Source organism: Zonotrichia leucophrys, chromosome 6, assembly GCF_028769735.1.
Source record: "Zonotrichia leucophrys gambelii isolate GWCS_2022_RI chromosome 6, RI_Zleu_2.0, whole genome shotgun sequence".
NCBI classification, from domain to species: Eukaryota; Metazoa; Chordata; class Aves; order Passeriformes; family Passerellidae; genus Zonotrichia; species Zonotrichia leucophrys.
The window spans coordinates 28,611,771-28,638,131 of record NC_088176.1 but is presented as its reverse complement, the minus strand read 5'-3'; the positions used below and the strand labels follow the sequence as shown (position 1 = coordinate 28,638,131).

Sequence of the window (26,361 nt, the reverse complement as noted above, 5' to 3'; positions counted from 1 at the left end):
GCAATATCTAAGTGACAGTGGCATAAGAGAAAAACATCTTTGTTTCCCCAGTGGTGGTTTGCCATGAGAGCCCCTTTCTATAGTCTTCCTTGTTTTCTTCCAGGATTCATTTTATACATCTCAACCCTGAAGAAAGTTAAGTATATAAGCACACAAGAACTAAAATAGCACAATGTAAGACTTACTGGCATTAAGAAGAGAAGGAAAAAAGCTGGAAAATTGCGTAGTGTTGAGGGTTTCCTGGAAAGCATCTAATTGTGCATTTTTATCTTTAATTTCTGAAACACTATACAAGCCTCAGTGATCCCAGTGACTGCTACTAGAATATAAGACTTTTCTCTGCAGGAATTCTGTGTTGTAGCTCCAGTTCTGAACTGCAGGAAAATACAGGGGAGGATATTGAGTGTTTTAACATACAACATGTTGGTGTTGGTGCATAGTTGCATATGAGAATCTTCAAATGCACACCACAACCTTCCCATACCTCCAGGATCTGGCAATAGTGGTAATAACAATGTAGTGGTGCTGCTGACAATTCCAGCATGCAAAAACCACCATTATGCTCTTCCCTCTAATGCTGGAGGGATTTTCCAGACTTTGTAAGAAATTTCTGTTAAAGCAGTCTGGCTATTTTCAGTTTCTGTCTTACTCACACATTCTGTGTCAATATTAAGCTCTTCCTAGAGTTTGCTCTTAGTTGAGGAGTGAGAAGAGCTCTCTTACTAAATTCCAGGTTAATCTGAACATTTTGGTAAGAAACTGTTCTGGTTTGTTTTAAATCAAGGGAGTGAAATTTGACATCAGATAGATAGTGTAATTTTCCTGATTAAAACTGCACTCCACTGAGAGGCTGGGAGAGCTCAGAGGTGGAGGTAAGTTCTCTCACTGGCAGCAAGAAGAAATGCCAAGTCCATGTGACTGGCAGTGAGTTTTCACAGTCCTGATGTGATCAGCTGCTCAGTCAGCATTTAAATCAATGCAGCACATGACTAGGAGATGTTTTCCCTTTGTTTCGTGCCTTCCTTTAAGGTGAATTTCAGAGCCCAATATGAAGCTGTGAGTGCAAACATTTACTTTTCTTGGTTATTATTAGCATCCTTATGCTTGTGAGACTCCAGCTGTGATGGGAGAAAGAGGCAATCTCATAGGACAGCATAGCACACCAGAAACCCAGGGGGAGTTCCTGGTTTTCTAAATGCATTAAAATGGAACCATTGCACACTGACAATTTTAACCCTATTTTTTTCCTTCACTTCCTAACCATCCATGTTGCTAAACTGTAGTAGAAATGAGCAATTCTGACTGCTGTGGTGAGCTGTGATGGATAACACTGTGTGTCAGAGGGCAGCTGGTCTCATTTCAGCTGGGACATGTTAGTTGGCTCACTTCTCAACACAAGATAACTGAAAAGTTTTTGAGTTTTCTTGTGAAGCTGTAGATGGAGAGCTGCAGCTGGAAAGCCCTGGTGTTCCCTCTGATCAGGCACAGGCAAAGGCCCCTGACTGTAAAAGCAGCGCTCCTCTCCCATCGTATTTGTGGGTGTTGTGTGGCTCTGGAGGAGGGCACAGGCCCTGTGTGAGGGGGCTGCAGGAGGCAGTGGATGGAGACCAAGGGAAAACCACCATCCACAATGCTGTGACGTGTAGAAAAAGTTGCCTGCACCTAATCCATGGTATTTGAGCTATGAACAGCCTCAGAGGACTTCAGGTCCCTTGTCTCAGGAAATCTGCCAAGAAGGAGAGGAAAGGCTGTGTTCTAGTTGATAATCCCATGGCCATTTTCTCCATAGTTTTAGCTTGCTATTCTCACAATGATGTTTCATATTCCCTTTTGAATTTATACTCCCAAATTGGACCTCAGTGTGAAGGGGTCTGCCTGAGACATTACCCAATGTTGGATATTTCAACAGCAAGGGCAAGCAGCACTCAGCAGGAACTCTGGATCTGAACCACATAATTTAATGGCAGCTTTTGGAAGGCATTTCAGCTTTATTACTGCAGGAAAACATCTTCAAAAATTTCCTGATTTACTATTCTATCTTAAGAACAAAGGGAGAAATTTATAGAAGATCAAACGGACAAAAATAGACTGAAAAGACAGCGGATGCTGTTGATACACTGAAGAATTCAGAACCTTACATTTGGTGGCTATTTTGTTTGCTGATACCACAGTTTTAGTGTTAATAAACAACACCAAAGTTGCATATATTATTAAGCTTTTTTTATCTCTTGTTTCTTGTGACAAGTACAAATAACTCCATTTTGAGTTCCTTGCTTTACATTTTGTCATCAGAAGAATTAATGATGGTGTTGTCTGAGGTTTTTTCACTTCTCAGTTTGTGTCCTTAATTGTGAGATGAGAGATGGGAAAGGACCATACATATGAAACTTCCAGCAGTGATTCTTTAAGACTTGGTACAACAGAGTATTGACCAAAGCCAAGTTTCTTGGCCTGAACATCAGTGTGCAATTATTCAATAATTCAAATAATGCATCTCCTTCTTCATCTGTTTGGAGTCAGAACTCTCAGACAGCTGAATTATTACTTAGCATTCTTTGCTACCAGTAAAAGCTTAAATAGCTAAACAGCAAAATTAAATTCTAATAGAGACCTGCCCCCCCTTTTTTCTCCCCTTCTTTTCCTCACAGTGTTTTCCTGAGATGTTAAGGTTGAAAAAGGTTAAAAGTGTTTTTAATTATTCATTCCTTTAATTTTTTAATGAACTGCATGATCGTGTTAGTAAAGTACAACAAAAACTGCAAACTCCTTCCAAGGAAATGAGTGCTCTTTCCTAGGAAAGAGAAGCTCTTTGGTCATCCATAAGGACAAATATTACACTGGACATACAGAGATTAATTTGCTTTATTCCTCCTGCTCCATTAATTATTTCTGGGAAGCTGTAGTTGGTTTTCTGTAGTTGGTTTTCCTCACAAATTTTTTTTTTATTGTGCAATCACATCCTTTCTCCGTCCATCTCTTTGTAATGTGAACTTGCTGCCTATTTTCAACCAAAAGTAACTCCAGGTTTCAAGATGCTAAAGACAATGAATTTAAATGTTTTTTGTAAAGACAGGTGATTACATAGAGCAAAGATGGATTGCTGACTCTGGAACTCAGCCCTCTTTTGGTGCTGGAGAATTTCCTCACATTTCCAGCCAGCATGATTGCCCCTGTCAGAAACTGGGAGAGAAATAAGCTGTCCTAATAGCTTTGGTAGCAATCCAGAAATCTGAATGTCATTTGAACAGGACTTGGTTTTGAACATGAAAGTGGATATTTTTCATTTTTTCACCGTTACAAGCAAACAGTGTCACCTAACCCTTAATTGCTGAGGGGTCATCTTAATTGCTAAGAAGTCATCTCTTTTAGTTTTGAGCTGTGTATTTGCCAGCACTCATCCCTGTATTCCATAACCAGCTCTCCTTCATTCATGGCAGCAGCAGCTTTGACTGGCAAATAATTAGATCCAAACGTTCTTGTGTGGTTATGCCCTCCCTTGTGCTGCACTAGATTCAGCTTGGTGTTGAGATGAATGAGTACCAGACTTCTAACAGGTGTTTGTCTTGCCTTTTGTAATGCTGTTCCTTCCTCCTCCATTTCTTTCTTGATGCTTGGAACACACTTTTCTTCTTGTCTGTGTATGAGCCAGTAAATTATTAGTACTAAATTATTTTGATGTATTAACGGGCACTAGGCTCTGTTAGGCTAAGTTGACCTCTTTAGCCCTTAACATCAGCAAGTAGAAAAAGGTGTTTCTTTAATCTAAATTACCTGCAGTACTCTTTACTTGAAGACACAAAAATTATTTCCTTTACCATTTTTTTCTCGGGAAAGTAGAACTCATCTCTCGCTCCCTCTGACCTCAGTAACATCTTTCCTCCTGGGAAGAGAAAAAAAGCAGAAAGTATCTCCACATAATTGTTTTTCTCCTTTTTTTTCTGCTCCTTTTTGTGACTGGTACAGTAATGTAGTGACCCCATATTATATCCAATGTCAGCTCCCAGTCAAATAGAATTAACTCTTTTTTTCGAAACCATCTCACAGAAAATTTAAGTGGTCACATAGCTTTACCTCCCTGAAAGGACTAGACATGCTGCACTTTCTGTTTAATGTGCTGTTTAATCTTGTTTTACTTTGCTTTTTAAAGGAATGAGAAGCTACCCTGGCACAGTCATCACTTTGATCCTCTAATGATCATGAATATTGTAGAAAGGATCTCTGTCATTTAACCTTGCTAACATGTACTTTACCTCTGAGATAACATTAATTAGTACTTTCTAGTAGCTGTGAGTTTGCTTCATAGTGAAATTTTGTGTAAATGTAGCAGCTGCATGAGGTACATGGTGTTATGATCAGGCTGTGAGTCAGCTTGTCAGAGCTGAGAGGGGATCTTGTCTTGGTGCTGGCTCTCCCTCGCTGCACTCACCTGTGCTGCTGAAGGCTCTGTTAGCCAGCTCAGCCAGCCATACCCTCCCTGCTGCTCAGGGAGCCACAGGACACTGTGTGCTGCTTTCTGCTGGGTGCCAGGGCTGCTGGCTTACACAGCCAGCTGTGTGTGCTGCCCCAGCACCCAGGAACACATCCTCTACAATTCTGTGTGCCTGCATACCCTGGCTGCGTGCTCTGCTTGGATCCCTTTATTTTTCCTTGGCTCCATATGATCAGATGCACACAGGACGTGGCCTTCACAGGGCACGAGATGAAGGAGTCAGCAGAGCATGAAGAGACGTCCTGGCTGCATCTTGTTGGGAAGTGCAGCCTGTGTGTGCTCACGGTGGGTTATGTAACTGTCCTGGATGTGCAGCATCTCATCCCTGCCTGTGCCAGCCTGCCAGGCTCACTCAGGGAAGCACACACACTCCTCTGCAGCCCCACTTCCAGCACGGTGTTGCACCCATTAGAGGAGCAAATTGAGGAGGCAGAATTAATGGTGGAGCTGAAGTGAAGGTGCTTACCAGGCTTTCAGGGTTTGCTGGTAATGTTCAGAAATAAGTAATGCTGGCCTCTCATAATTGTTGTATGAGATCTGCAGATATAATGGTTTTGTTTATTTTTCTATGGATCCTACAAGGTTTGTGAAGTTGAGTTTTGAATCCTTATCACTACAGGTTCCTAAACAACCACAGCTGGATTAAATTGCTAAGATTCAGTAAAATTGTGTAAGTTCAACCCTTAAGCAAAAGTTGTGAGCTGAGGCACAATCGTGCCATCTGATAACCCTAACAACAATTTGACTTTTGTCTTCACTGTGTTTATGTTGAGATACCAGGCCAGTAATTCACATGTGTGGTTGAGCACAGCTTCCTTTTGCTTTCATGCTCCCAGGGAAACAAACTGTGTTATGATTTAGCAAATTGGGCATAATCCACTTTGTGAGCAAACCAAAAATGGAATTCATGAAAGACAGACATATGCATATTTATTTTCATGTTGTTTTCTTCCACAGAATGATATCACACCGTTGCACGTTGCATCAAAAAGAGGAAATGCAAATATGGTCAAACTCCTACTGGATCGAGGAGCTAAAATTGATGCCAAAACAAGGGTAAGCTCAAGTGTGAGTGCTGTAAGTGGCTGTGTGGAATGCCTGCCTCTGACCTGAGTGATGCTGTAGAGCTTAAATCATTCATCTTCCCAGGAGGCTGCTACAGCTGCACTGCATTTATTTTTAATGAAATTATTGCAGTAGGATACTAACATTTTACATCTCTTACAGCAGTGTGTGAAGCACCAAGGATGGCAAAGCTCAGAGCCAACCATTTTCCATGTTCCCTTTCCAGTGTTTAATTAGGAGCTGCTTTTATCTACTTGGGAGTAGAGGTGAATGTACAGGAGGATGCTAAAGACAATTTTAGTCAGATATTTCAGAATTTGAATGCTAGCAGGGTAACTTTGAACTGCATTATGTGTTTGCCTTTCTCTATCCACAGGCAGTGTCACAGAGTGTGCTGTGGCTGATGATTCTGCTGCAGCTCAGGCTCTGTGTGGGATTTGTCAGCACATGGGGCAGGCACAGGGATGGTTTCCATCAGGCTGACACCTAACTCAGTGCCCTGAGTGACTTAGACATAACCACATGCATTGAGTTTTTAACTGCTGTAGTTAAAACCCAACCAAGCCAGGGATATTTTATTTACTTATACAGCAGAAGAAAAAAAAAAAAAAAGAGAGAAAGAAGGAAAAAGTTCAAATGTTCGGAAGTAAATCATAAATCTGGAGCTAGTGGTGCTGTGGGCTGTCAGGGCAGTCTTTGCAACACACTCCTGTGTGTGAGAGGTAACTGTCGAGAGCTGTCCCAGTAACTTTCTGACAATTATAATTTTCTTGACATATTAATTTATCACCTCTACCTTTTCCATTTTGAATTCACCTGTATACGTTCAGAATCATTCTAAGCAAAATAAGTGAAAAACCTAAGAATAGTTTTTCTGCAGTTGTTCCTGTATTCACAGGTTTTTGTTTGGTTACTGTAGTGCCTGAGACTTCCTGCAGTGCTTGTTAGGCACATTTGTGTTTTTGTTCTCTGTCGAATTCAGAAACTGGGTCAGTTTATTTTGTCATCTTTCCACATGTTCTTCCTTATTGCTTCTATTTTACCTTTAGTAGCTGATGGTTTATTTCTAAAATGTTTTAAGTTCTTTTCTAGTTGGGTAATAACATGGAAAAGATGAATGACTTTTCATGGGTAATGTGGACAGTGGGTATAGTTCCTGCACTGAAATTCCAGCCTCCTCTGTGCCACATAGGGGTACCAGGATAAGGAGTGTGCTTCTGCCTTGTGGTGGGGAGGGACACTGTTTGGTAGTGTGTAATTTGGTCAGAGCAGGGAGAAGGGGACCTGGTGGGGGATTGGCTGCTTCCCTCTGCAAGTATTTGTATGGCCCACTGCAGTCCAAATCATTAGGGAACAGTACTTTAAATAGCTGGAGTCAAGTTAGTTCTTTCAGTTAGGAAAATTCGTGCTCTGCTTCATTTCCTCTGTCACAAGCTCGGGGTCAGACACTGGGATAATTTATGTAACTAAAAATACAGGCTGGGACGGAAACAGGATCTAGGAAGAGGGGCAGAAGCATTAACAGCTCCTGAGGCTGGCACAGCTTCCCACCGAGGCGAAGGCAGCGATGAGCGTGGCTCACGAAGCGCTGCCTTGTTTTTCCTGGCTCCCCCAGAGCCTGCCTGCTGGCCCAGGCACCCATCCTGTGCAGAGGCCGGGAGGGATGTGCACAGCTCCAGCTGGATGTGTGTCACTCACGGTATGCTGGCTGGCTCTGGCAGGGGAGCTGTCCTGCAGTCGGGGCTGGGTGAGGCTGCGCTCGGGGCGGCTCCTGGAACCCCACACCCTGCAGGATCCCCAGAGGGAGCAGCCACCAGCAGGGCTCACACATCAGTGCCAAAAGCCAGAGAAGGCTGAGAGGTGCAGGGTGAAACAGGGCATTGCTTCAGGAGAGCCTGCCTGCTTCTCATATTCAACAGCAAAGATGAATTGCTCTGAGCTGGCACAACACATGTTCCTGCTAAATCTCTCCTGTTGTTCCAACCTGACCCAATGTTGTTTTCCAATTAAGATATGTCAACCTTGTAGCTATTATTTTATTTTTTTATTACTATTTTTCTTTTCAATGTCCCAGATATAGAATGGCCCTACAAAAATACAGGGTGACAAAGGCTCTGGTCATATCCTTTACCACAGCATCACCACTGCTGAATGCATTGAAAGGCAAAGAGCAGCTGAGGCTGTCTTTTCTGATACATGTGTCAAGCCCTGCTTATCAGCTGATTGCCCAGGCAGAGCCCAGCATCATTGTGTGTTCTGTGAGGGGCAGATGCTGAATGCACACACAGCTTGATAACAGGTGGGATTTGCATGTGAAAACGAGTGAGTCTCCTAGTGCCATATTTATAAATGTGAGACCCCTCTCATTTTTCCTGTTTTTTTCTAAGAGATTTACAGAATTTTTGTATGTAAGAGATAAGCAGATTTTTTTTTTTCTATTAGGATAGTTTTTTTGTCTTGGGCATTTGATATTGTTTAATTCAAAGATTGATTATTGAAGATAAAATACCTTCTTAAAGGTAAATGGCAAAGGTTCTGTACCCTTATGAAAGGATTAAAAAAAAAATCTTGAAATTTGTAGTTTTACTGCTCAGGGGGAGAAACTCTGAGACCTTTGTTTCTCCTGTTTCATGTCTGTATCTCACCTTTAAATGAGAATGCAGAACATACTGTTTTGTGTTGCTGACCAACAGAGCCAGGATTTGCTACTCTGACTCTTAGATGGGACAGATTTATCTATTCAGCTGGCATTTTGTTCCTGCAATCCATACTCTGTATGGGATACTGGAATACTCTCCACATAATACTTTTTTTTATTGTTCACAAAACAAATAGTTTTATAGGTAAATTAATGAAAAGCCTTTCCTGAGCAATAAGTAAGTTGAGGTAATGATTTCTTTTCCTTAGTCATTAACATGAGCATTTGCATTTGCTGCTGACAGATGGTCCAGGAAACTGCAGTGCTGAAGTGCTGCACAAAAGGTTAACACGAAGGGCTAAATCCTTATCCTGTTTAAATTACTGTAAAAGTAATCCAGGAGCTCCCACTTTCTCTGGATTCATTAGGACTGGGATTTGATGAGCACCATTATACTCTTACACACCTGCACACTGTAGCTGGGACTTGAGAGAACATGTGAGACACATCCCAAAAATATGTTAAAACTATTTTGAGACTCAGACAAGCCTTTTTTTTTTTTCCATTTTAGTTCACGCTATGTTGCATTGTTTATTTTAACCAGCTGTTCATCTTCCCTCTGTTTTCTTTTTGTGTGTGAGATGTCTAGCAACTGGTATTTGGGGCTGGGTACTGAATTCTTAAGGGTACCCCTCAAGAACTGTGTGCTGCCAGGGCAGCTTTAATCATTCTGGTTTTTAGCCAAGATTCTGGGCAAAGGCCTGTTAATGCCTCATGTAACATGTTTACTGAATGTTGCCCTAATTATGTTTTTCTGTCTTCCAGAAAAGACTTTAAAAAGTAAAATTTAATTAGAGAGGTTGATTAAATTAGCTTGATTTGCTTTGGCTGTCTAATACTGTATATGCCAAAGTGAATTTGTGTCTGAAGCAGGCAGCAAGCAAGTTTTAGCCTGGATTAACAGTAAGTGTTTATAATCTTCATTCTACTGATTTTGCAGCTGAACAACAGGCCCAGCACACATATCTGCATGAAAACACGTGGGATATGCTCGTTGAAGATGCATCAGATCATGCATAAGCTGCTCCAGAAAACCCACATGTATTAAGATATGAAATAACTGCAGTGGCACTGCCTTGGCATTCTGAGTGACGAGCAGAGAGAGCAAACCTTGTTTGTTGCCCAGGAAGGGGCAGTTTGCAATAGTTTGCCAAAGGAGGGAAGAATTCAGGAGAGCTGGAGCATGGAGTGGGACAGAGCCCTTTGGAATCTTTGGGAAATTCCCCATGCCACAATGCAAGGGGAATCCTGGGGGAGCATTGACAGGGAAGAGGGAGCTGGGGAGCACAAGGAGGCTGCTCTGTGCTGACCCCACACTGCTCAGGGTCCCTTAAAGCCATCGTGGTGCTGAGGAAACACACAGCAGCAGGAAGGCTCAGTCTCAGGACAGTTTAGTGTAACAAGATCAGAGAGCTACACAGGTACCTGAGTGTCAACAGGGACCAGAAACAATGCTTAGGTCTCATTTGTGTGTGTTTCAAAGAAAAGCTAAAGCAGGCAGCAGCCCCAGAGATGGGTGTGCAATGCTAATGGGAAGCTTGTACCTAATCATAGCTCCTCCTATTGTCCTCCTGGCTTTGCTGAAGCTGCTCTCAGGCTCTCTGGAGGGATAGATAATACAGATGATATGATTTATCATGTCAGTGCATACTTACAGAGTCCTTAATCTGCAGATTATTGTCATAATCGTTTGTAATGGTTTTTCTGAGCCATTGCAGACTCATATTAAGGCAAGTTTGCTTCCTAATACATGTAATATATTTTAGGCTTCACATGGTATAGTCTATGTGAACAGTAAATAAGCAACTAGAAGATCTCCTGACAAAGTCAGTGAAGTCTTGCTGAGCTCATAGCAGTCTGTTTTAATCTTAGAATCTCTTTTTAAAAAAGAAGTATTTCTTATCTGCATTTTAGATTACCCCTGCACATTTCTTTACCTGCTCTGTGTCACGCACCAATTAACAAAACCAGCGAATAGTGTCTTTTGAAACTATCAAAAAAAAAATAATTCTATGCTGCTAAATTATCTGTCTTGGGGTGTATTTGCTCTTTGCAGAGGGAGACCTGACATCATGGGAACAATAGCTGTAGATCAGCTGTCCCGACAAGCACCCCCGTGCATCGTCCTGTTGTGTCACACCCCAGTGACACACACCAGTGATGCCTCTGCTGGTGGTGACTGCTGTGTGGCCCAGAATGAGGTCCAGCTGGCCAAGCATGGCTGCTTGCTCCTCCTGAGCCCAGAAACCTTGTCAGCCACAAGGGGTGGGTGCTGTGCTCTGGAAGGGTCTAGCCTGGTACAGGAAGATGACCAGAGATGACTCATTCTCTGTGAGCATGGTGTGTTCTAACCATGGTATGTTGGTGAAATGAGCTGGGGAGGTGTTGGATCTGGAAAATGGTCTCTAACTTTGGTGCCTGATCTCCTTGAGTATCTGTCTTTGATGTACCTGCAGAATGTGATAATTATAGGAAGTAAAAAGAGTGAACAATCTAATGTACATGGTGATCTTCAGCTGTTGCCTACAGGTCTGTAGTTGCCTAGCCTTGCTGGGTTTGAGGTTTGATTTTCCTTCCCATACAAGTTTTTCTTTTTTTTTTTTTTTTTGTAGGTGATATTTTCATATCAAATGTTTGTGTCTGTTCAGTACATGAAATGCCCTCACCTGTGGGAGCTACCGGTATAAAAAATATGCATTACCCATTTTAAACACTTGTGAAGCTGTGGCAAAACATTTGCAACTCGGCTAAAAAAATGCTTCATTTGTGGGTTTTGGTATCTTCTCTGTCTTTATTTGTTTTGAGCAATATATCTTGAATTTGTGTAGTATCATTTTAACAAGATGCGCTTCCCAGTACTTTATGGGCTGAAATAGCAGGAAGAAGCAGAAATTACAATAGAATTATTGTAATTACACCTTGAGAGGTGTCAGTAAGAACACTGTGGGCCAAGCTGCATTCATCTTGTGGGAACAAATTACTCCCTGAGTTAAGGGAGCTAGGTCTGAACCAAAATATTTTTTTCATCTATGTCAAAAATCTATTCCTTACTTTAAGTGAAAGAGCAGGCACAATGAGAACCATGCAAGTTTTAAATGAAAGTAGCAGGAAAAGTTTATCATGAACATTCCTACCTGTTATCTTCCATAGGTTTATCAGGAGCAGGCAAAAATGTAGAAGCAGGAGAATGTAAGGCTCTCTGAACCATGTCCCCCCTCTCCCTGGCTGCCCTCCACACTTTGCAGGGCTTCAGCTGATATTCCAGTAGAGTGTGGTTTAGGAATTACCAAGGAAGAAAGAATATTATAATTCCACATGGAAAGTATTATTAAAGAGGTACCTTAATAATACTTGTTGTCATGCAGAAATGCAGGGGGAGTGCATGTGTGTGAAGAGAGTATGTGAGAGGGAATTTTAGATAATCCCTTGTATAAAAATGATGTGACACACATATTCTAGACAATACAACATATGTGTTATAAGAGCAGTGGAAGACACCAGAGAAAAGCTCCTTCCTATTTGATTTGTAAATGGAAAAACCAAAGTTTCTGAAAACTTTGACATCATTTCCAACGAGCAATAGGATGTTGACTATTACTAAGGAAACTATTCCAAAAGGGCTATGGGCAGTGTGCCTTGACTCCAGGCCAGTCATTCAGCTGAGGAGCACATAAGCACAGTCTGCACAGAGACAGAAGTGAGTCCAACATACTTCCATCACCTGGGATTAAGATGCTTTTCTCATCTGCTGCACACTTGTCAAAATCAGTGTAATAAAAAAGTCTGAGGAGGATTTTTTTTCCCCTCTCAGACCGACTGGCTATCCACTGACTCTGATGCATGCTGACAAATGAGAGACCCACTTTTCTCCAAGGCATGCAGGCAAAAAGCACCTGAAGTGCAATCTCATCTTTCTCTTGCATGTGCAGTGAGGGCCTGGAAGGAGCCCCATTGCACAAACACCAATGTGATATGGCTATTTACACGTTCAGAAAATCAGAGCCAGGGTGTGCTCTGTTGGTTTAATCAAACAGGTTCAAGTGTTCATCTGCAGGAGAGCAGCGCCTTGCAGGAATTAATGAGCCTCCTGGGACATCGCAGGCCTCTGCAAAAGCGTGCAGGACTTCAGCATGTCTGACACTAATGAGCTATAACTCTGTGTCCCACAGGATGGGCTGACCCCCCTCCACTGTGGAGCAAGAAGTGGCCATGAGCAAGTTGTAGAAATGCTGCTGGATCGTGGTGCCCCTATTCTTTCCAAAACCAAGGTAACTGATCCTCTTTCCCGGTGGGATAATCCTTGCACCTTTTTTTTTCTTTTTCCTGATATAATTCTGTGTGTCTCATATATTTAAGGGTTTGGCAATAACTTTCCTATTTCTTGGTTATTTAAAGTAACTGTGTGGGAGCTCTCCAAAGTGAATGCCGTATGTAGAGCACGTCTGCATATGTAAAATGTGTTAAATCCAGATATACAAGAAAAGATTTCTGTGCCAACCAAAAAGGCTTGTGTGGCAACCCTATCCCTCAGAATTTCAGTAGCTGAAGAACTCTGTGTCTATCCTGGAATAAATACACGGTGATTACAATAAATCTTCGGCTTGTACCAATCTACCCTAAGGCTAGAGAAGAGACAAGAGATAAAAATAGAGCAATGTCCCTTTGCAGAGACAGCTCATATTTCCTAAGGACTTAGCCTGATTATCAGATTCTCTCTTTTCTGTCTCTCTACGGTTTATCATGCAAAATTCTTCCTGGTAATTTCAAATCACCTGTGCCAGGGTGCACAGATTGCTGTAACCCAAGGGCTGGCATTAAAGAAAGCACTTGCCAGAACTCTGCAGGCAGTGGTCTCTGCTGTGCTGTTACTGCTGATTTCAAATCTCAGAGCAGCAGCCTGCTTTGCACCACTGCAATCCATGGCTTCCCCGTTCAGGGATGACATTTGGGCTGTACACTTTGTTGAGGTTCTTTCCAAAGATAACCTTCCACTACAGGTTTTTTTTTCCTTAGTCTGTAACCAGTGTGTTGCAGCAACATTCCTGTTCTGTTGTTATTTCTTTTCTGTCATCCTGTCCTATTCTGTCTCAGCACCCTTCTATATATTCTGCTTTTCTCCCCCCTCCTTTTTCCCCCCATTACTGGATTATATTTAGCATTTGTTTGGGGAGGTTGGCACCAGCTTTCCTCTGCTCAGTGAGTCACTGGCAAGGGCTGTCATGGGTAATCTGACAGACACTTTTCACCCATCCTCTGCATGTGGAATTTCCATGGGCTCCCACAGCCATAGCTTGCAAACTCCATGAGCAGGGGAGAACCACAAGGTGCTGTCTAGGAGCCCTTTGGGCCACATCTGCCACTCTCGGAGCCTAGAACTAATATTCCAGGGAGAAAAACTCTTCCACCCACTCAAAAAGCTTTTTTTGTTACTTAAATGAAAAAAAACAAAACCCAAACCACCACCAAAACAAAACCACAAAACCCCCAACCAAACAAAAAACCCCACAACAACAAACCAAACCAAAGGACACCCACATAAACATACACCCTATTTCTTCCATTTCCACCATTGTAAATGAAAACCTCTCCTAAAGAACTACATTTCTGTGTTGAGTGGATGTTGTATTTTCAGGTGTTACCCCTAAACTTGAGCTGCTGTTCCAGGACTGTAGGTTTTGAATTTGTGGCTCCTCCTGAGCAGACTCACAGAGCCTAGCCCAGAGTTCACTAGACAAAATCAGGCAGATTACAAGGGATAGTGGGTTAGAAATTGCCTCAGGCTGAGAGACAGACTGGATGTTGATCTGCAGAGGCTTATATAAACAACTTCTGCAAAATAAGAGCCTCCTCTGGAAGAGGGAAAGCTGTTACGTGTTAAAAAGTGAACAGAACAAAGTGCAGAGCTTCCTGCATTTCCTTCTGATGTGTTAATTTTGCCACTTTCAGAAGGTGAGCTCGGAAGTAGCTGTACCTCTGAACGGCATAAATGAATTCATTCATTTGGCACTAAACTGCAGTACTGTCCTCTGCAGAAATAAGTGGCTCCATTCTCTTCAAATTAAGTCATGTATTATTGGAAATAGGACACATCTTTGAAAGAATTTGAACTTCACAAAGTTTTCTTATGTTATATAAAACTCTTTCAGAATAATAACCAGGCTGCAGTTTGATAGCTATTTCCTGCTAAAGATGGTTTAGAGTAGTGCTGACCCTTTTTTGCACTGGAAGTACCTTAGATTTATTTTCAGGGAAAGGTGGTGGCCTAATGGATTGTATGGGGGTTTTTACAGGCAAAATGAAAAGGGAATTCTCATCCTGAACATGCCAGTGATTTTGGATGGAAGAAATGACGTTCCTGTCAGTAGCTGTCCATCTTTTTTTAATTACTGGTTTTCCAGACTTCTTTGGCTGTCTTTTTTCTTCTTTTTTCTTGCCATAAAGTTAATGCCACACAGCTACAAAATAAGCTCAGAAATTTTACATATATCTAGTCAGACAGTTGTTTCTTTGTTTCATCTCTGTGGTTCTCTTTTGTTCTGAGGCTTTTTTTATTTGGTTGTTTTAAGGTATGGTGTGACCTTATGGTCCTTAGTGGGCAATATCTTTGATTAATCTTGAACTTCTTTCCCTTTTAATATTTTCTTGGAAATCTTTAAAAAAACAGTAATATAAGAGTATTTATAAAGTGGCTCCATCCTAAAGTACCAGATCACTTCTTAAGGTCATTGTTGGGTTGTCTCTTGGGCCTGGAGAACACCTTTACATGTAATATTTTTATTTTACATGTGGCATTGAAATATTAACTTGTAAGGTTATACAGAATCATCAACTGCAACAGAACTAAGCCTAGTTTAGGGTGTAACAAAACACAGTTTTCCAATTTTATTTTTGTCTTTTTATCTTCTTTAGCATCCAGTCTTTTCTCTTACTTTTCTGCATGAGGTCTGGCTAGCTGCTGCACTTCTCTTGTCCATGACAGATTTTCATTAAGTATTTTGTTGATTTTCCAAATTAGCTCTGTTTCTTGCTTTCTTTTCCATCCACATCAGTATTTTTGGTATAAGTCTCTTCTATGAGGGAGTCCCATATCAACTTCTCAATCTCTTACTCCATTAATCAGTAATGTTTATGGTTTATTGGCTATTGCTGTGAAGAATGACACTTTTCACCCAAAGGATCTTTCTTATAAAAATGGAGCAGGATGGTGTTTAAAGTTTCATGATTTTTTTACTCTTACCTCTAAAGCATCATCAGTTATAAACTGCTACCAGGAGGACTTGGTGACCAAGGGAAATTAATCTTTTTTTGTTCTACTGTTAACTACACTAGAAGACAGTGAAAACATTTAAAATGCCTTGCTGATATGAAGCTTCCATGCAGATAATTGCTGTAGTAGCCTTTGGGAATGGGAGAGAGGCTTATCCAAGCCAACATAAATCACAAGTGAGATGCCCATGAGATAATCTTAGTTGAAAGATGTTGCTGTGTCCGAGAGTGCCTGTGTCTCAGCACTGCCTGTAAGCTGCTCCCCAGCTCTGACAGCATTCACCTGTTTGCTTTCACCATCCTGCTTCCATCTCGATTTAAAGTATTGTTCCACGGCGTATTTCCACCTTCCTTTGGAGTTGTGGCTGTTTCCACGTGGCCGAGGGAAGGGTCTGTGTCAGAGCCCGAGGTCCCGGCTGGTTTTGCCTTTGCTGGCTGCGGTCACACGAGGGCACTGCGCCTGTGAGCAAAGGTTTGTGTTTCCAGACACAGTGTGCTGGCAGTCACTTACAGCTTATAAACCATTGTGTGCTGCTACAAGAATAGATGCTGCACTCAAAACTAAATTTGGCATCAGAAGAATCGAGTAAAAAAAGCCCTACAGCTGGGAGGAGGAGCTGTGTACCGCTGCTAACAAAGGCTCTTTCCTTCTGGTGTATATTTTTAACCTTTCATCATGAAATAGTGTCAGTCCTTTCAATTTTTTGAGAATTTTCTCTCGTGGTTTTATTCTGGAAATATAATATATTTTGGCAGCTTGTTCACTATTTTAAACATGGCAAGACACAATTCACTGGTGCGTGAGTCTCTCCCAGGTGTTTCCCTGGTGGAACAGCTTTACCACTGCTGCTGGTTGGTCACAGCATGGAGGTTTTATTCAGAGATTTTTAGCCCAGTTGAAACTTCTGGTGCTTTACCAATGAGGATTGGGAAGAGTGGTCTCCAGAGCTGGATAATGTGGTGTAAGCATGTGTACAACCCACATTCAGGAAAACACGAGTGGAGGGATGAAGGAAGGCTGTAGTGTTCACAGAGTGATGCTCTGACCTGTGCTGTCCTGCCTAGTTTATGCAGGCCACATTTAGAGTGGTGAGTTTAACTCAGCTTTAAACACCAGCAAATTCCCTGGCTGGAGTGCTAAAAGTCACAAAGTGCTGTTCCTCATGTAACTCATGTAAATTGAGTAGCTTGTCTGAGACTGGAAGGAAGCTGCATTTAGAGCATGGCTGGTATGTTATGACAATTTTTCAATGTGGGCCTGCTTACAAACTCTTACCAAACAAGCTCCAAATGCTGGAGTAAGAACCCCCATCCTTACACTGAACATGTTAAGTTTATTTTGGGTTCTCTCTGGGCTTGTAAAATTCTTCATACAACAAACACTCCCAAGAACGGCACAGAGGAGTTTCCCTTCTCTGAGCATCCTCTAACCCATGCTGCTGGGTCTGTCTGTTTGCAGAATGGTTTGTCTCCATTGCACATGGCAACACAAGGGGATCATCTAAACTGTGTTCAGCTCCTGATCCAGCACAACGTGCCTGTGGACGATGTCACCAATGACTACCTGACTGCGCTGCATGTCGCTGCCCACTGCGGCCACTACAAAGTCGCCAAGGTTCTCTTGGACAAGAAAGCCAATCCTAATGCCAAAGCACTGGTGAGTACGCAGCAGGGTGTTGTTCACAGCCAAACATTCCTGCAAAGTTGTGCTGGGACTTCCTGGGAGGTGTTTTCTGCCTGCTGATGGCTGACAGAGAGGATGGGCTGTTATTGCCACAGCCCAAGAACAAACGCTCGGGGTTCAAAGTGTTGATAATGTACCCTGCAATCAGAGACGACCTTTGCTTGCAGACAGTCAGCAGTAATTTATGAATTTCTAGTGTAACTAGAGCACTTTTGTCTCCTGGTAGGTTTTTATGATTATGAGTAGATGAAACAGCTGCAGACACAACTGCTGTAGTTTTTGGTATGGAGAGAATCCTTGTTTTCCAAGTGTTTGTACACAGAAAATAATCAGTGACGTTTAAGACATCACTGAGTTCTCAGTGATGTGAAACAGTGAAAGGTAGGAATGAGTTACATAATGAGTATTTGTGGTATTCCATGTCAATGGAGTCATGTGCCTCTCTACTTTAGAAACAACTTCAGCAGCAAAATACATTAGTGCAGTTAAATTGCATACAAACAGAATACATTAATGCCTTTTGTTCAAAGTGCAATCTCAGTCCATTCTATTTAAAATGTCTCTTTGATTTGTGCTTCAAGAACTGTTCCAAACAAATTTGCATTCTGACATGAATTGGGTTGATTGGTCTCACAGCCTTATGCTAACTCACTCAGCTCCTGAAATGTTTTGTGAGCTCCTGAAACCCTCAGGAGCCAGGTGGGATTGACTCTCTTGGAGGCAGCACAGGCTCCACAGATTTCCTTCTCTCAGCCCCTGTGCCTTTTGTGGCAGACCAGCTGTATTCAGGTGTCTGTGGTCAAGCTGTTAGGATACGTGGAACACAGCTGAGCTCCCCTGCTACACTGGAACAGACAACAACATGACCTCACATCATGAAAACATACAGTATTCTTTACTAGATGGCAGGTAAAAAAGGATAATTCTGATCAGATCTGAGGGACCAGCTCTGCCAGTTGTTTTCAGAATGTTCTGCAAAGGCTCTTTTGTACCGAGCAGCATCAGCATTTGGTGCTCTGATGTTGCTGTACCAATCGTGGGTGTTCTGGACAGCCTATTTTCCTGATTTACTTTTTTTCTGTGGTATCATCTCTCACTAAATAAGATGATAGTTCTAATGTTCACCCCACTGCACACATCTTTTATAAAAGAAGGGGTGAAATACTTCTAGTTGCAGTAAGCTGACAGGGAATGAATGAAAAAAAAAAAAAAACAAACAAAGCAAGTAGTAAAAATAGTTTAGAAGATGTAAATTCCAGAGCTGTAAAAGGTAAAGTGCTTTTTTTACCAGCAGCTCCAAAAGGTCAAAAGAAAAGCAACCAAAAAACCCACTCCAAATTCCCCAAAAACTCCAGCAGAAAACCCTCGCCAGGTAAAAGTGAATATGGTAAGCAAAAAAGAAGGGTTTGACATTTTTACATAAATTGAGATTTTGTTGAAAATAAATTCATTATTGGAGTGAGCAATATATGTTATTGGAGTGAGCAATATATTTCATAATTAAAACTGGATACATCAAATAGATCTTAATCTTCTTATAAATGTTTACTGTCTATTACATGAAAAATGTAGTAATGCCAAAATAAATTAGGCAGTTGTTCCTTTAAAACAGAAAAACCTATTTTGTGAATTCCATACCCAGTTCTATTTTTTAACTACATGAGGGCATCAAAAAGTGTGTTCTTTCTCATTTCCAGAATGGTTTCACACCTCTTCACATTGCCTGCAAGAAGAACAGAATAAAAGTAATGGAACTTCTTCTAAAGCACGGTGCATCAATTCAAGCTGTAACTGAGGTAAGAAATGGTCTTTGCATGCTTTTCTTTGCTTTTCTTACAAAATTCATTGCCTCTGTATTGATTAATATTTCAGTATTTCTGAAAGAGCATTACCAATTAAGTCAACAATTTTTTTCAACTAGGTAGTACGAAATAATAAAATTGAACAATAAATCACAAATCACAAACAACTGATATATGTTGGGATTACAGTGAGAATAACAAGTGAAATGCAACAAAAGAACTTCCTAAAATCTACCATTTCTGCCAATTTTCCTTCTGTAATTTAAGGCCTTAAGGATGAAATTTGCTCTGTTACAGACATTGAGGTGAAGACTATGCTTCACTCAAGTCCTGTTTTAAAGGTGGTTTAAGTCAGACCTTTTTTTGGCTTTCCAAAAAGAAGTTCTGTTCTCCCACCATCATGGGACATCACAAATCAGCTAGACAGAAATCAATATGCTGTCGCTTCAGTCAGCATGAGATAGTCTGCACCCAGTCCTTGGAACAATTCTGAGATTGACTAAGTACCTATGGGAATTTTTATCTCCATGCATGTATATTTTACCAAGTTAGAAGGGGAGCAAAGATCACATCTATGAATGTGCGACCACAGTGAAATGGCCCATGTAAGAAAATGACAGAGAATTCCATGGATTAAATAAAGTGCCATGGGGAATAGTTTATCTACACAAAATGGAGTTGATTTAATGTGTGTGGGGTTGTTCTAACTATTCAGCAGCAAACCATACAGATCCCTTCCTGGCTTGCTTGAGGGAGAAGAGTCTGCCCTGGCTGCAGTTCATGTAGCTCCAGACTAGCATCTAAAAACTCTTAAAAGCATTTACTAAATTGTTTGAAACAGGTAAAACAATTGACACACTTGGCCAGTTATTCTGCCTTTCTGCTCATGTTTGGTGTTCTGCATGAGAAAGGAAGAGAAGTGCTTTCCTCACTTCTGCCCTCTGGGACTTGTATATATCTGTGGGGAAGGTGCCTAAATCATGGGGATTTATTTCCAGCCATCCCCTGAGCTTTCTCCTGCTCTTGGTGGCCAAAGTCCCTTCTGGAGGCTCTGGCTGGCTCTTGGTACAGCTGTGCAGGAGCTGTGAGGAGGCTTTAGAGTGATTCCACGTGGGGAAATATTAACTACTGATTGGATTTTTAAAGCAGAATCCTTGAGATCATGCCCTGCTGGATGACTGCTCCCTTTTTTCCCCTCTCCTCCTCTCTCCCTCTCTTTCTCTCCAGTTGGGCTCTCATATCCTGTGTAAGGGCAGTGGTGCAGATTCATGATGGTGATCTTTTTTAGCACAAGCTGAATGTTTCAGAAAGCCTTGCCTTTTTACCAAGAATGCTTCTCTATATTTTTTTTTCACGTTCCAAGACAATATTTAGCAAATGCCTAATCTTAATTTTGCTTATCTATGGTTGATTTTGTTGATGAAGAGCTGCTGAATTCCTAGAACATTTATATATTTGCTCACTAACCACACTCATAGGTGTTCCCAATCCTGTGTGCCCTTTCATTTAAGCGCATGTATATAAGAATATAAATTTAAACATGTATTTAAGAATATAAAACCCTCTCAGAAGAGCAAGCAGCTGGGTTTACTCGCTTTAGAAAAATTAATGTTCTTTCCATGACTTTCTTGTAAAGGTATGTGGAAATAAGCATTTTAATTGAACTCTGGTCTGTTTTTCAGTCGGGCCTAACTCCAATCCATGTTGCTGCCTTCATGGGACATGTAAATATTGTATCACAGCTAATGCATCATGGAGCATCCCCCAACACTACCAATGTGGTGAGTCACAGGTTTCCTTTCAGCAAGGCAGGACTGGGAATGAATGTGTGATAATATCTGGGAGCAGTTCTGGGATGGAGTGCCTGGTTCTGCTGTCCACCACCCACCTCCACAGCACCTGTGGCTCGTGCTGGAGTCATGGCAAAGTGCAGCCTGCTGATGCCTGCTTGGGAGACCCTTGGCAGGTTGAGGAAATGTCCAAAGGGGCTTGACCCTAAGCAGGCTCTAATCTCTTGATTTTTCTGAAGTAAAGAAGGAGAACATACCGTAGCTTCTCAAATATAATTTTTGGGATCTGTGCTTGACTGTTGAGCACTGTTTTCCCAAGACCCTGGGGGTCTGCCATTTAAGGCAAATTCAACAGATTGCAGCAGATTGTGGGGACATATTGCCTGTGTCCATCCAGCCTCCTCTGCTGGCTGTGCTGCATGCCCCAGGGCTCCCAGGGCATGTGTAAAAACTGAACTTGCTCTTGGATGGGTATGTGAAAGTTGGAAAGTGGAAGAGAGGCAGAAGCATGTTGATCCTCTTTATCAGTTTGGCCTTCTTTTCACTTTCCATACACAGGTGCAGCCAGAAGACAATATTTTGTAATGGTCTTCACCTCCTGATTCTATTAAATTATGTAAAAATGCAGCACCTTTTGTTAATTAGCAGATGTTTGTACCTAAAGACACATTCATATCCAAAAAGGTAGAAACCACTTTCCCTCCTGAATTGTTCTGGAATCCTTTCCTGGATTTGTCTTTCATTAAGTCCATGAAACCTTAGAAGAATGTACTCAGTAATGATTTTTTTTTCCTTCTTGTTCAGTTTCCTCAGTGCTTGTCAAATAACAAATGATAGTAGAGGCATAAGGCATTACAGAAGGAAAGCCAAATACTTGTGTGCCTGAATATACAAAATTTGAAATACATTTTTTACTAAATTCAGGATATAATTTTTAACATTGCTAATAAAATGCTAGTAATATAAAAATTGCACTGTCTTTTTTCAGCAAAAAATAATGGCAAAGGCACTACTGAGTTGGGAAACTGACCCTGCAATAAATTGCTTTGCAGCACACAGTGTCAGGTCAAACATTGATTTAATCCTACATCTTACAGGCAGCTGCAGCAGAGTTTTCTCGTGGAGATGATTCTGAGCTGGGTCCCTGGTATTTCTGTGTTTATGAAGCACGCTGGTGTTTGCTCTCCCTGCAGTGTCTGACTCTGTTGTGTCTTTGCTCTGTGTGCAGAGAGGAGAGACAGCGCTGCACATGGCAGCCAGGGCTGGCCAGACCGAGGTCGTCAGGTACCTGGTACAGAACGGAGCCCAGGTGGAGGCCAAAGCCAAGGTGAGGGCATGGCCCAGGTGGAACAGACCTGCACGGTCCCTGCTGGGCAGAGCAGGGACTCACATTCATCTTGGCCGTGTCATTCGTGAGGCCAAGCCTTTGTGGTGCCCCCTGATATTTTGTTATGTTCCCTCCTGCTATAGCCACAAGTGATCTCTAAGAGATAAGGCAGAAGATGTCAGGTTGATACCATCCTGGTTTTTAATATAAATTATCATGGGTTTGAAGAGTTCTGTTTTGAAGTGGGATTTGAGGAGGGAGAGGAGTTCCTCAAATCTGATGTTATTTCAGCAGAACTGGAAACCCTCGGCTTCTGGTGTCTCCTGTCATGTCCCTAAAGCAACAGCCTATATGTATGCAAAAATAGTTAGACTTGTAAAGAACAACACCTAAAGGAAGGAGGCACAGTGAGGGGATGTAGCAGAGGGCTGGAAAGAAGGAACAAATCCTATAGAAACAGTTGCAGTTGAGGAAGGTAAGGATGGAGGAAAAAGAAATGGTCAAGAGGCCTGAAGGAGCATGCAAAATTATGGAAACCAAAGAGTTCCAGGAAACAGGCAGGGCAAGGAGATAAATGGGTGCAATAAATAGCAGTCTTAATAGGTAAACTCAGGAAATGTTTTTTCTCCAAATGGTCATAAAATGGATGTAGCCTAAAAAAAAACCAAACTATTTTTCATTGTGAATGTATCTGTGAATTGGGTCACAAGTAAGTTTGCTGTTGAGATTATCTACTTATAAGGAACTCTGACTAAATATTTCTAGCTGATACACTTTACATCTGCAAGGAGCCTGACAATAGAACTGATTCATGTGGTTTGTAAATCTCCAAAGACAATCTTGAAGTGAACAGCTCGTGCTCAGAAGCAGTCATGCAAATATTTTCTGAGTAAATTCACAGAATGATTTAATTTGTGCAAACTGCCATTGCCTGTGATCAGTTTGTTATCATAAATAACAACTAAATGCACGCAGTAGATTATACACCAGTGTTAACATCAGCTGTGAGAAATTTGTGGGAAAGAGGCACAAACTGGAATCATTTAAGAACCACAAAGATGCTCCCCCAGTCAGGGGAGAATTGCCCTGCAGAGGAGCAGCATTTATATCCTGGCATGCTCCCATCCTAAATCCAGAGGTGTAAAATCACTCTTGTAGGATGGCCCTGGGCAGAAGTCTCCCTTGCAGAGAACAGCCCAGAACTGCAGGACAGTTCTCAAAAGGTAGGAAATTCAGCAGGGGGAAATGGGGAGAGAAAGATGCTTGGCCACACTGTTGTGATAGTGTGCTTAATCTAAAGATTGTACAACAGAAAAGGGGGAGGACAAAAATACAAAACCAAATAATGAACAGGTGAGAAATTACCTCTTAAACTCTCAGAACAAGGTCACAAGGTCACCCTCATATTTTCAATTAAGGAAAAGAAATAAACCATGAAATTCATGACAGGGCAACACCATACTTAAACTTTTCAGAGTGTCTTCTGAATGAGAAGTAGAAAGTGACAATTAATTTCTACACCATGCTCTGGTGCTTATAAGTTATGCTTAAGGAAAATTTAACTGCAAAAATTCCAAACAATCATTCTCCCATTAAAGAAGCACCAAAATTATTATACTTTATGCAAGTTTTCAGGCAATAATTGATTAAGCTATTAAATGTTGCTGTGAATTATAAAAGAGATCAAGACGTGAGGGAACAGAATTATGCACTAGCTTTGTTTTCAGAAAGGCCTGCAAAGCAAAGTGAGGCAAATCCAGATAAAGAAGAAAATTGATCAATTTATGAACTTTTATGGATTGTGTCACTGGCTGGAATATTTTGTGGTTCACTAACAGAGAGCAAGGTATCTTTGTGATATGACACAGAGGAAGCCAGTGTGCAACATTCCCTAGCTGAGACCTCAGCAGAATTAATCTTGTGTGCAGTTTTGAGAAGTGACAGAATGTGGGCCAATATCTCCTGTCCCAGTGTGAGGGGCAGTTTTCTCAAGCATGCCTGTGTTGTTCCCTGTGCGTTTAGGATGACCAAACCCCGCTGCACATCTCTGCCCGCCTGGGCAAGGCAGACATTGTGCAGCAGCTGCTGCAGCAGGGAGCATCCCCCAACGCAGCCACCACATCAGGCTACACCCCCCTGCACCTCTCTGCAAGGGAAGGGCACGAAGATGTGGCTTCTGTTCTTCTGGACCATGGGGCATCTCTGTCTATCATCACCAAGGTGAGCGAGCTGCAGGAGCGGCAGAATCACAGAGCACACCTGCAGCAAGGGCTGCTTGTGAATTAAATGCTTCAGGAGCCATGTGCACATACAGACTAAATGTGAGCTATGTTTATTAAAAGGGTACAAACCTTCATGCTTGTACCTCAAGACCTGATGTTTAACACATCTCAGTGAGCAGACATGCATTTTCTTGGAATGGAAGGAATGCAGGGCAGAAATTCCGGGCGGGTGTTGATAGACTTGCCCTTGGGTCTTTGGTAGTGTGAAGAAAGGAACAGACTCGTCCCTTGTTTAAAGTAGATAGTGCTTTGCCTTGCAAGGGAAGGGGATGGTGCTTTGCCTTGCAAGGGAAGGGCCTCCAGACCCCACAGGGAGCTGGGAATCTGCAGACTTGCTGCCTGTAGTCAGGACTATGGAAGGGGGTGGATGGAAGCAGCTGCATCCTTGCAGATCAGAGACAAACCTGGTTTGCCCTGAGAAGGAGTGCCCAGGGCTGCTATATTCCTGCTTTCTCTTACAGAAAGGATTCACTCCACTACATGTGGCTGCAAAGTACGGGAAAATCGAGGTAGCCAACCTCCTGCTTCAGAAGAATGCATCTCCTGATGCTTCTGGAAAGGTAGGACAGAAGAAACCACTGCCACTTGCACAGCAAATATCTCAAACCAGACAATAATTTATTAATGTCCTCCTACTTACTTACCATCACACTAGTATCCACAGCCTGAGTTTAGCTGGAATTGGTTTCATGTGGCATTCCAATCCCTGCTGGAGCTGCCAAGAGCCAGCAAACTCTTGACAAAGTGACTTTTATTGTCATTAATTGACAACAAAGTGATGTGCTCTGCGTTCACATCCAGGGGAATGGAGACAAACCATTCCCCTGTGTTCCTGCCCAGACTATTTACAGTCCTTATCAGAGTATTTGGGTAGCTGCCTCTGCTTCCCCAGCTCTCATGATGGGGCAGAGGGCAAAGGCCAATAGGACCTCAAGCTTTTTAAACCAGCCCAGCTTGGATTTTTACAGATCCAAGGGGCAGTTTACTTATCCACTGCAGTAAAAGGAAAACATTGCCAAGGGTGTGACCTCCTTACCCTGGGAGAAGCACAGATTTGTGCTTCTCTGTTCATCTTCCCTGGGAAAAGCAAATGGGGCTTTCACAGCTCGGGAAGAATTTCCAAATTTGTTTTATTTCTTGATTCTAAAAGTTTCCAAAGACTCTGGATACACGAATGAGTAACAAATGTGGTTTATTCACCTTATCTACTGGAATTTTCCAAACCCCTGAGTTTCCCCTGGAGAGGGTCTGTAACAGCACTTGTTTGTTCTGCATGTGTTTCTAGAGCGGTTTAACACCACTGCATGTAGCTGCACACTACGATAATCAAAAGGTGGCACTCCTCCTGTTGGACCAGGGAGCTTCACCTCACGCCTCTGCCAAGGTACAAGTACTGGCCACCCTGGGGAGCAATACCCAGGCTTTTTATGTCAATTTATTCCCTGTCTACCCCTGTTCTTTCTAGGCTGTGTATGCTTGCAGTTACAGGAGGCTCGGTGACCTTGTTTGTTAATGTCTCACGTCCACATAAATGTCTCACATAAAGCTGCTAAGAATAGTCCTGCAGGTGAATAAAACAGCAATAAAAAAAAAGCAATAAGGATGCAGAAACACTTTAAATCACCAGTTTCAGTCTCAGCAAATGCTGAGCCTTCCTTTCATTTGTCCAGTCTCTTCAGTAACTTCTCCAAGCTAGGCAGCTTTGCAGGCAAGCTTGGGGTTGAAGCCCAGCTATGCATGGGTACTTGCGTTTGTGCCACAGGATGACATTTGAGGCCAGATAAGTTTCTCAGCACAATATGTGTAATTATTCATGTGCTTAACAAAAGTATTTCTAGCCCAGCATAAATGGACTGGCAAGAAATAAAAGTAGTCACAGCCCTGCTTTGATTGTAATTTACTGTAGGCAAGACAATGCCTAGTGTAAGGTTTTCAGAGGATATGAAGGAATAAATATG

General features: G+C 42.0%; 1 protein-coding gene across 26 annotated transcripts in view; it reads left to right on the top strand.

The window, feature by feature from the left end:
* ANK3 (ankyrin 3) overlaps positions 1-26,361 on the top strand; it is a 281,101-nt gene that overhangs the window by 159,406 nt on the left and 95,334 nt on the right. For all 26 annotated transcript variants that reach the window (XM_064717331.1, XM_064717334.1, XM_064717333.1 and 23 more), the window contains 9 exons: positions 5,447-5,545; positions 12,422-12,520; positions 16,978-17,175; positions 18,900-18,998; positions 20,687-20,785; positions 22,023-22,121; positions 24,144-24,341; positions 24,865-24,963; positions 25,689-25,787. In XM_064717331.1, coding sequence (XP_064573401.1) covers positions 5,447-5,545; positions 12,422-12,520; positions 16,978-17,175; positions 18,900-18,998; positions 20,687-20,785; positions 22,023-22,121; positions 24,144-24,341; positions 24,865-24,963; positions 25,689-25,787 — 1,089 coding nt within the window. The remainder of the gene's footprint in view (positions 1-5,446; positions 5,546-12,421; positions 12,521-16,977; positions 17,176-18,899; positions 18,999-20,686; positions 20,786-22,022; positions 22,122-24,143; positions 24,342-24,864; positions 24,964-25,688; positions 25,788-26,361) is intronic.